Source organism: Pygocentrus nattereri, chromosome 29 (genome assembly GCF_015220715.1).
Source record: "Pygocentrus nattereri isolate fPygNat1 chromosome 29, fPygNat1.pri, whole genome shotgun sequence".
NCBI classification, from domain to species: domain Eukaryota; kingdom Metazoa; phylum Chordata; class Actinopteri; order Characiformes; family Serrasalmidae; genus Pygocentrus; species Pygocentrus nattereri.
The window spans coordinates 19,945,078-19,955,724 of record NC_051239.1 but is presented as its reverse complement, the minus strand read 5'-3'; the positions used below and the strand labels follow the sequence as shown (position 1 = coordinate 19,955,724).

The 10,647-nt window shown below is 38.6% G+C and overlaps 1 protein-coding gene and 1 non-coding gene across 2 annotated transcripts in view; both read left to right on the top strand.

The window, feature by feature from the left end:
* The window catches only part of stac3 (SH3 and cysteine rich domain 3), a 13,083-nt gene extending 2,894 nt beyond the window's left edge, over nucleotides 1–10,189 (top strand). Inside the window, exons 5-13 of the mRNA XM_017683753.2 lie at nucleotides 951–1,048; nucleotides 1,203–1,263; nucleotides 2,683–2,780; nucleotides 3,372–3,438; nucleotides 4,489–4,535; nucleotides 5,204–5,295; nucleotides 5,816–5,867; nucleotides 6,008–6,145; nucleotides 9,328–10,189. Of these exons, the coding sequence (XP_017539242.1) occupies nucleotides 951–1,048; nucleotides 1,203–1,263; nucleotides 2,683–2,780; nucleotides 3,372–3,438; nucleotides 4,489–4,535; nucleotides 5,204–5,295; nucleotides 5,816–5,867; nucleotides 6,008–6,145; nucleotides 9,328–9,426 (752 nt within the window). The 3' untranslated portion in view covers nucleotides 9,427–10,189. The remainder of the gene's footprint in view (nucleotides 1–950; nucleotides 1,049–1,202; nucleotides 1,264–2,682; nucleotides 2,781–3,371; nucleotides 3,439–4,488; nucleotides 4,536–5,203; nucleotides 5,296–5,815; nucleotides 5,868–6,007; nucleotides 6,146–9,327) is intronic.
* Nucleotides 6,450–6,521, top strand: trnaa-ugc. The gene has a single exon. It is a non-coding gene; the product is annotated as a tRNA-Ala (tRNA).
* Nucleotides 10,190–10,647: the final 458 nt, after the last annotated feature.

Sequence of the window (10,647 nt, the reverse complement as noted above, 5' to 3'; positions counted from 1 at the left end):
AAATGATTAAAGGGCATAGAGCTGTGATCACAGATCAAGTGCACTAGTTTTACCAGATGTGTAAAACCTACATTGTAAAATACTTGATCACAAAATTAAAGTCAATTATTAGCATTCCTTTCACTGTAGTTTTATATACTTACTGTTCTATGGAAATAGTAAATAGTAATACTGGTTATTACGCAGTCATTTGCTGAGTCATGACAGAAAGCTACCTGTCCTATAGTCATTTCATAGCACACTGAGCATTTTCTGAATACTGTATTGTACTGTGAAAAAGATTATTAGATGGTGCAAAATCCTCACAATACGAGTCTAAGGCCGAGCTGAATCAATAGCCTTGTGCAGTTAAACAGGAATTGCACCAGTTCTTCAATATTTGTGCATAATTCAATCATTGTGGTCATTTAGAATGGTTTGATGTACAATGTCATTCACTGAGAAAAATGGGAAATTCACTGAGTTAGAATTGTTAATAGTGGTGGTGATTGGAACCCTATGTCTGAAAAAGATTATATATATATATATCTTTTTCAGACATAGGGTTCCAATCACCACCATTACACACACACACACACACACACACACACACACACATATGTATATATATATATATAGACATTGCAAGCCCTGGTTTCCTTTTATCTAACATCTAACAGATAGCAGATAAATGTTTCTTGTCACTGTAGAAGTTAAATCTCAGTATTCTGGGTTGCTTTTCAGCAATCGGTATCTGAACTACCTCAAAAAATTTGCAATCTTTAACTTTAACTGCTCATACACACAAACCCAGCTACTCAAACACACATGAGCCAATGAGCTATAGAAATTTATGAGCTGCCTTAACTAGAACCCTGTTTATTTCCCCATGAACATTTAAAAATGGCCTATGACTTATTTTGGTTCTATAATTTTGGTTCTCTAACTCCTCCCTCTCCCCTGTTTCACAGTCAATAACAAGTTTGCCCTGCGCTGCAAGAATTGCAAGACCAACATTCATCATGCCTGCCAGTCATATGTGGAGTTCCAGAGATGCTTTGGCAAAATAGTGCGTATATCAGACTGAGATCAGCATCATTCATCAGTGTGTCAGACTCTCAACTTCAAACTGTAGCATAAGAGTCAAACTGTGCACACAAAATGGTATAATGTAAGCTTGTCATCTGTTAACATGATAAAGATAAAGTCTCTTGCCTTTTCAGCCACCAGGTTTCAGACGAGCATACAGCTCCCCGTTGTATGATCAGGAGATAAATAACCCTGGTGAGTATCAGTCGCAGTACACACACTACAATGTACGACACCATGCGAAAGCACTGTAGTGTCCTGCACACGCCGTGCCTGTAGGAGAGATTTTACCTTGTTACGGTTCAGTTGAAGATGTAACCATGTTTCGTTTGTGTCGTTCTGATCTGGGCTGTAGGGTGGTAGGATGTGGGTCTGTGCCAACCTGAATGGACAATGTCTGGTCAGAAATGACCTGCCTGCTATGTCGGCTGTTTCGGCTGCAGTAGTATTACTGAGTGGCCATTCCTCTTTGCTGTTTGTCCAGTTGAAGAGCATTTGAATTTAAAATGTAATGTTTGGTTCTTTATATTTTATGCCGACACCATATTGTGGCAAGTGGTTGCAAACAATTAAAATACATTACATCACCCCAATTACTTTATTTAAATGGGCTTATTTGGGCAAATATTGTGTTGAATAACATTTCAGTCGTGCTCAACTACTTGCCACGTTTGAATGTTTTCAGTGAGTTGCTTGAGCTCATCTATTATGACATTTTTTTTTTTTTACTTTGCTACTTTTTTCATATCCATTGCGGAGAAAGAAAGCATGTGTGTATTGGCATGCGAACCAAGCTGCAAGAAGAAAGTCTGGTCCATTGTAAAAGATCCAGGTCTGAAAGCCAATCGAAGCGCAGCATCGTCCAGCTACACAAAGGCCTCAGTTCAGCCCTGATGTGTTCAGAGGCATCAGGCTTAGTGGAGCCAGAGAAAAGATAATGGTACCAGCCCACATGACAAACATGTGCTGGCAGGTTTGTCATCTGCGTTCGTTTTCAAATCACTGAAAAACAAGGCGTTATTACGAGCGGCAAAGCAGAAACGGTCACTTCGCCACTGAACTTCTGAACTTCCACTCGTGGCTGTTGGCCTGAGCGACCAGCTGAACTTAGGAACTAAACGGGATCTGGGCTCATTTCTTCTTACTTAATTGTTTAGAATAGCAAGTATGATCGCTATTTATTAAACTTAAAAGCTGTTTATTTATTTATTTATTTATTTATTACCTGTTGGCTAACTTAGCTAGCAAATGTGCCTTGGGGAAGTGAGCTATCCTACAATAGCTATAACTATAAAACCTGTGACTCAGCGGGGCACCGGCTCATTACTGACGTTTTCTATGTGACAGACTTTGTACGTTTTTTTTTTTTTTATTTTGGCTTTTTTGGAACGTAAACAGCAGGGGGGGTGATGTGACCCTTTCTCTTCCCTGTCACATAGTCGCTAGATTTATAAAGGAAAAGAAATGTACTTTATTAAAAAGTACAAAGTGTATATAGGACTATATAGGGTACTTTTCATTGTACTCAGGTAGATGTTGGCAGTCTCAATACTTTTAGAAGCAACTTTACAAAAGAAGCTCTCCTAACACAAATGTGTATATGTGTGTTTGTAGGCCATCAAAATCGCAGTGACCCAGTCTTTGATACACTGCGTGTTGGGGTTATCATGGCCAATAAGGAGAGGAAGAAGGCATCAGAAGATAAAAAGAATGTAAGTAAATTCTATTACAGTACATATTAATCCATATTACGGTGCATGTGTCATTTGGTCATTCAAGAAATGTCTATCAGTGGAAAAGTACCATCCTGTGACCAGTGCTGACCAGACCATTGTTGTCTGGGGTATTTTTGTTTGGTGGACTATTCTCAATGCAGCAGTATTCAGTGGTGGTCCCACGGTGTCTCTTTCCTTTAATGGACATGGTAGGGGGTTTGACAAAGACAGTCAGGCTCCAGTCTGTAAATATTTACCTATAAAATATGTAGTGAACTGGGGACAAATTGGCAATGGTGGAGTATTACAGGACACATAGAACAGCTGAACAAACACAAAGACAAATACAAATGAACAAGCTGTACATATACAAAACATGCAATTATTTATAAATGAAATGGATGAATATCCTTTCTTCCGTGTTAAAAATCGCTTTGTCAATGTTTTAAAAAAATAAAAACAAAAACATATGAAAATCGCCTCCTCACATAATACACAACATTCACAAACGCATACTTAATTTGAACTATTATCACGTGGACATCGCATTTTAATCTTTAAATTTGCAACATCTAATGTTTGGACAAGATGATGATGATGATGATGGAAGAGGAAGAGGCCCAGCAGCCAAAAGAGGATGAAGAAGGGGGGGAAGGTAAGAGCAATAGTTACAGTGTTATTTTAACTAAGTAATTTGTTTACACAGCTTATCTACGTCACTCTGAGACGCCGTACAAACCGGGACTTAATAATATGATAAATGATATTATGATAAATAATATGATGAATTAATTCTACCTCCAACTATGCAACTTGATAGTTAAACGTTTGGGAGTGATTCTCCTTGTCAGTTCAGCGTCCTGTGAATTCCACAGTTACTGAGGTCTTCTTACTGGCGAGATGATGATGCTGATGAGGCTGTGAACCTTCGTCATCGTTGACAAATCAACCTTTTTTTATTTTTCTTCACTCAATGTGCACTCAATGAAAAACACTAGGATTCTATAAGAGGTTTTTACAGCTACGGACCAAGAAAAATCTAAACACTCGTGAGATCAATTAGTTGACAGATTTAATAATTTTGCAGAGATAAAGTGTCCAGACGTGATGTTGGACGTGCTTTCATAGCACACCTGTACCGTATTTCTGTGGATAAATGGTTCTGGTGGGTTTTTCGTTGTGAAATGTGCTGTAAAAGTAAGAAATTTGACCTTTGATTTCTGCTGCTGAGCCTTAAAAGCATATAAGCAGTTCAACTACCTGATGTCCAAACTGTTATATTTGCCTAAGGAAGCTGTTGGGCTGTTCCTTCAAGACTGGAATGTGTTGCAAGTAGTTTGTTACTTTTTTGAGCACTAAGATGTTTCACTTTCGTCCACTGAGCATTTTTAATTTTAGGCCTCCATTTTTTACAGTTCATTCATTTTGAAAACGTACATTATGACTAGCTACAAACCTGGATCTGGGTGTCATCTGCCCCACCTCAAAGGGAAGGTTTGAGCTTTTTACTGTTGAACAAAAAAAGCGTTCGCTTTCTGTGCATGTTCTAGTGATGTGCAACTCAGAAAGCCCAGCAAAACTATTTCTGTTATTCATTTAAAAGAGGAAATTGCTTTATGTGTTCGAAACCAGCATGTTAGCTGATCCAAGCCCATACTGTGCACTGACTGAACCATGACCACGCTTTCCTGCGTTATTGTTACAGGAAAGCCGGATGGAGATAAGAAAGACAAGACAGCTACAGATGACAAGGTACATGATGCCAGAATTCCAGGTCTCATCAGCTTGTAGAGAGAAATACTATTGATAAATATACAAGAAAAGATCCACCGGTCACAAGATGTACAAGGAATTTTCTTCTCTTGGCGCAGATGTCAAATTTAGATCAAATACTAAAAACATGAGAAAAGTAATATAAAAGATGTACACGTACATTCTGAGAACGCTGTGTTCAGTTATACAAGTATATATGCAGTATAGAGCTAAAGTTATAGGGACCTGAGAAAAAGACTTTTTACTGCATTAATGCTGGTTTGTATTCATTCTACTGTCATGTGGCGTTTTAATAAGCAGAAGACTTTTGCACATGAATGTGTCGGGATGTGCACTCGAGCACTTGACGTGCCAGTATTGGAATACTGAAATCACTGTTTGGTTGTTTATTTCTTTTCAATTTGGGAGGCGAGAGAAAATATACAGACAAACAATTCAGAAAAATGCAGATTTTATTTTTTTTAATTAAATTTTTTTTTTTATTTTAAAACATAAACGCAAATATGTAAATATGTTACACTTTTGTACTCTAAAATGGGAGTGCCCGAACGTGAGCACGTTAGTAAGACACATTACTAAGCATGTGATGGAGAATATGTATATAAGCACAATAAACGCTGACAGTGTGTATTTATTTTATGTTTTAGAATAAGAAGCAGCAGCAGACCTTCAGTCAGTCTCACTACTACATGGCTTTGTACCGCTTCAGAGCAATAGAGAAGGACGACCTGGATTTCCAGTACGTGCACATTAGGTTTCTTTACAACTGCATTTAAAGATTTTTAAAGCTTGATGTAATCTCATAATGCAAATATGAGAAAAAAATGGATTACATTTTTGATTTAAATGACATTTTTGAGCAAAACCGTGTCACAATTACTGTAACCCCTGCAATTAGTACTTGTGCAATGTTCCTTTGCCAACATAACAGCAAATATACTTGATGAGAATGGCCTTGTTTTAAAAGCTTGATTCTGCCATTCTGAAACATTTCGTCCCCATGACGAGTTGACGAGTGACAGCTCTGTTCAAAGTAGCAATACTGATAAAGGGGTTTAAAGTCTTTGACTAAATTAAAGGTTACATTGGTCTCATTTTACATGCCTTTCTTTTATGGCCGTCTTTACCAAGGGTTCCAGTTATTGTTCTAAGAAGCTGCCTGTGTATAATGTTAAGAGTTGAGTTATTGATCCTGTCTGGAGCAGTGACTACAAAAACACATAAGCATAAATGTATATCAATGGATATGTGTGTTCCAGCCCTGGAGATCGTATTACAGTTATTGATGACTCTAATGAAGAATGGTGGAGGGTGAGTTTTATCTGATATTTTGACCATGCTAAAGTCTTGCTCTAATATCTTATATCTGTGTGTGTGCTGCTGCTTTTAGGACCACATGCCCTGTAATTAACATGATACATTGTGACAGTACTCATGTGTATGTGACACAGGGTAAGATTGGAGAGAAGACAGGTTACCTGCCAATGACTTACATCATCAGAGTGCGTGCAGGAGAGAGAGTCTACAAGGTCACTCGATCATTCGTGGGGAACAGAGAGATGGGCCAGATCACGCTAAAGAAAGACCAGGTATGTAAGCGTGTCTGAGTGTGTGTGTTAGAGCTGAATTGATTTATTTATAATGAAGTGATCTCTTTGTAGTAAAACTATATATATCTCAAGTTTGGAAACATTCTAAACATTGATATAATTATAACTTGAGTCTTGATGCAATCATTCTTGGCTCTGACTTTTATAGACACCTACTCAGTCGGTGTTTTATCTAAAAGTAAGGAATGACATGTTTTGTTGATTTTCTGAGTGAGAATAAGTTATACAACGAACACCCTTCTGCAAATATTAATGCACAATTACTGTTTATTTGATTAATTGAGGGGATGTAGCTCAGTGGTAGAGCGCATGCTTTGCATGTACGAGGTCCAGGGTTCAATCCCCTGCATCTCCATATTTGGGGGACAGTCGTGGGCTGGAGGTTAGGGAACTGGCCCTGTGACCGGAAGGTTGCGGTTCGATCCCCAGGGCTGATCCATGACTGAGGTGTCCTTGAGCAAGACACCTAACCCCCAACTGCTCCCCGGGCGCTGCGGATTGGGCTGCCCACCCATCCGGGCAAGTGTGCTCACTGCCCCCTAGTGTGTGTGTGTTCACTAGTGTGTATGTGGTGTTTCACTTCACGGATGGGTTAAATGCGGAGGTGGAATTTCCCCGGTTGTGGGATCAAAACAGTATCACTTACTTACTTAATTTAACATATCATGGAAAAATGAAACCTAATAAGTAATCACACGTTTTTGTGTTTTACTTTTGCCCAGACTGTGCAAAACTCAGCAAATAAATAGAAAATGCCATATTTAAGTTTGTGACCTGTAGAGAATGTCGTTAACTTCTTTCCACCTGAAAAAAAAAACAACAAAACATGTCATTTGACCAGGAGTGTTCAAACATTAGCATAGAACTGTATTAATAGGGAGTTTGTCCCCCCCTTTGCTGTAGCCTCTACTTTTCATGCAAGGCTTTCCTATTGCTGTGATTTGATTGCATTCAACTATGAGAGCATTAGTGAGGTCAGGTACTGCTCTTGGAGGATTAGTTCTGGATCACAAACACCACTCAAGCTCATCTCAGAGGTGAGCGCAATCACTCCAGAGAACACAGTTCCCCTGCCCCACATCTCAATGCCTGGGGCCTCATACCTCCCTAGCTGATGCTTGGCGGTGGGCATGATGACCAATGCTTTCAAATGGAGATTGTACAAGTGAGACTTGCATAGAAAAGTCACACTTCATTAATTACTGTCTCCACCCTAATGACCCTAATCATGGAAAATCTTTTTTGGAGAAAAGAATTTGATGTAGTTTGTAAATCCTAAAGCCAAATTTCAGTTCTTCTTCTTCTTCTTCTTTTTTTTTTACCTCGCATTCACCCACTTTGACTCACCTCTCGGCTGTGTGTCACACCTAACACAAGTGGCCATTTACAGATTATTCAAACGAACACACTGGCCCTTGGCAGGTTAGCCTCAGTGAGCTAACTGACTGGCCATAATAATGCAAAAGAAGTTAAATGTTTTAAGAAGTTGAATAACGCACATAATGTGTGTGAGTAATTGAGAGAAAAGTGATGAAGTTGTATTAGCAGTCATTTATAACAGATGGAGGAGTTTGTACCTTAAAGCCCAGCCAATCCAATGTTTTGGTGTTGATATGTTAAGCATTTTAAGGCAGTTTATTTCTGTAGCTTATGAACAGCTTTGGCTGCCATTATGTTTGGGTTTGGAAAGTGAAGTGCATCATGTCGCAGTGATTTCTGGGCAAATCTGCTGCTAAAGTCAACACTGTTGTTTCCTTGAACCCTCGCCCCCTAAGATGGCTTGGGCATTGCCCAAGGGGAAATGACGAGGTCAGGTGGATGAGGGCTTGTTCAAATCGGTACTGCAAAAGAGGCGGTAAGGATCACTAATTAGAAGGGGTGTTTGGACCCCTCCTATTTTCCCCCTCCTAGCTTCCCACAACTTATTTCAAAACAATGCAAATCATTTATGCAACTTTCATAATTTTTTTTTGTGAAACTGGAGTCCTTAAAAATCATCTACACTGAAAAGAAAGAGTGATGTCAGTTCACATGATTGAAATGTGTCAATCTGTCGCACATGAATAACATTTAAGTTGAGCGATACTTTATTAATCCCACAAACGGGGAAATTCCACCTCCGCGTTTAACCCATCCGTGAAGTGAAACACCACTCACACACACTAGTGAATACACACACACTAGGGGGCAGTGAGCACACTTGCCCGGAGCAGTGGGCAGTCCTATCCACGGTGCCCGGGGAGCAGTTGGGGGTTAGGTGTCTTGCTCAAGGACACCTCAGTCATGTGCTGTCGGCTCTGGGGATCGAACCGGCAACCTTCCGGTCACAGGGCACTGCATCATCATTTATTTCAGGTAACTGAATGACACACATGTAAATCTGTACATCATCTGTAAAGTGATTCAAATCGGAGGCACGTATCATCACAGTAACCTGTTCCACTTTTTTTTTTTTTTGGATCATGGCAGAATGAATTTTCCTCTCTTTTTTAAAATGAATACATTTGATATAGTATGCAAAAAAAACAGACAAAGTTTCAAAACATTCCCCAGTTCATTCCATATTTGGAAACTAAACCACAAAGCTTGTTTTGAATTCACTACTTTTGTGATGTCATGAAAATGACTACATTTGTATATTTGTGGCCTACAGAAGTTTAGCCCCATCCGCTCATGCTGAAGTTATAAGGAATGTTTCAGCCTGGACTAGTTTTTGGTTTTTGCATGAGATGCAAGGCGGAGCAGACAATCAGAACAAAGGTCATTTATGTACAGTATATCGGTTTTTAAAGGTGCAGTGCCAGAAACAGTCCGTATTAATGCTAAGGGAGGCTGGATAGTGATCATGTAAAAATGAATGACTTTAGTTTTTTTTAGTACAAACTCATAATTGAATCTCAAGGAAAAAACTGGAATGTAAGAAAACTGGAAATGACCCTTTACAACATATTTTCCTGATGAATTATATGCTGATTTGGAGCCCCCTAGTGGCCTCAACTTCCATTTGCATGTGCTTTGTTATCCTATATTACTAATTGGGCCATAGCTTTGCTATCCTTGTAGTAAAATGAGAAACAACTGTGTACCAAACATGAGCTAAAGAGAAGAAAACATTTTTTCTCATAGTATTAGAGAGTGATTTATGTTTCTGTTTTGTGCAGATTGTGGTGAAGAAAGGAGAGGAGGTGAATGGCTATCTGAAGGTCAGTACAGGCCGCAAACTGGGCTTCTTCCCCGCTGATCTGCTGCAGGAGATCTAAATTGCACCATCGGTCCACCCTGCCGGAGAACAACAAACTAGAGTGTAATATGTTGCTTGTCATGTTATTCTGTATTCTGTAGTGGGCATTCTATCCCTTGGCCTCATTAGTTTGACATAATTATATATCATTTTTACATTTTCATTCACCACTGCACCCCCCCTACAATACCCAGCAAGCATAATGCAAATACATCATATAAACACTGGGAATCCCTGTGGTATCAACCAATCCTGACTTAGTGACTAAAACATAGGCTAACAAATACAAACATGCTAACATTAATGTAATGCTGCCTTCAAGTCCTCCTCGGAAGTTCCAGCTTATCACTTGTTCTCTTATCACAGTTGACTTTATCTAGTTCGAAACATCTTTACATGTCCTTCAGTTTGGACTTAGATATCTTTACATGTGCTTCAGTTTGGATTTAGATATCTTTACATGTGCTTCAGGTTAGATTTTGATATCTTTACACATGCTTCAGTTTGGATTTTGATATCTTTACACATGCTTCAGTTTGGATTTTGATATCTTTACACATGCTTCAGTTTGGATTTAGATATTTTTACACATGCTTCAGTTTAGATTTAGATATCTTTACATGTGCTTCAGGTTGGATTTTGAGATCTTTACACATGGTTCAGTTTAGATTTTGAGATCTTTACATGTGCTTCAGTTTGGATTTTGATATCTTTACACATGCTTCAGTTTGGATTTTGAGATCTTTACATGTGCTTCAGTTTGGATTTAGATATCTTTACACATGCTTCAGGTTGGATTTTGAGATCTTTACACATGCTTCAGTTTAGATTTAGATATCTTTACACATGATTCAGTTTGGATTTTGATATCTTTACACATGCTTCAGTTTAGATTTTGATATCTTTACACATGCTTCAGTTTAGATTTTGATATCTTTACATGTGCTTCAGTTTAGGTTTTGATATCTTTACATGTGCTTCAGTTTGGATTTTGATATCTTTACATGTGCTTCAGTTTGGATTTTGATATCTTTACATGTGCTTCAGTTTGGATTTTGATATCTTTACACATGCTTCAGTTTGGATTTTGATATCTTTACACATGCTTCAGTTTAGATTTTGATATCTTTACACGTCCTTCCGTTTGGATTTTGATATCTTTACATGTGCTTCAGTTTGGATTTTGATATCTTTACACGTGCTTCAGTTTGGATTTTGATATCTTTACACATGCTTCAGT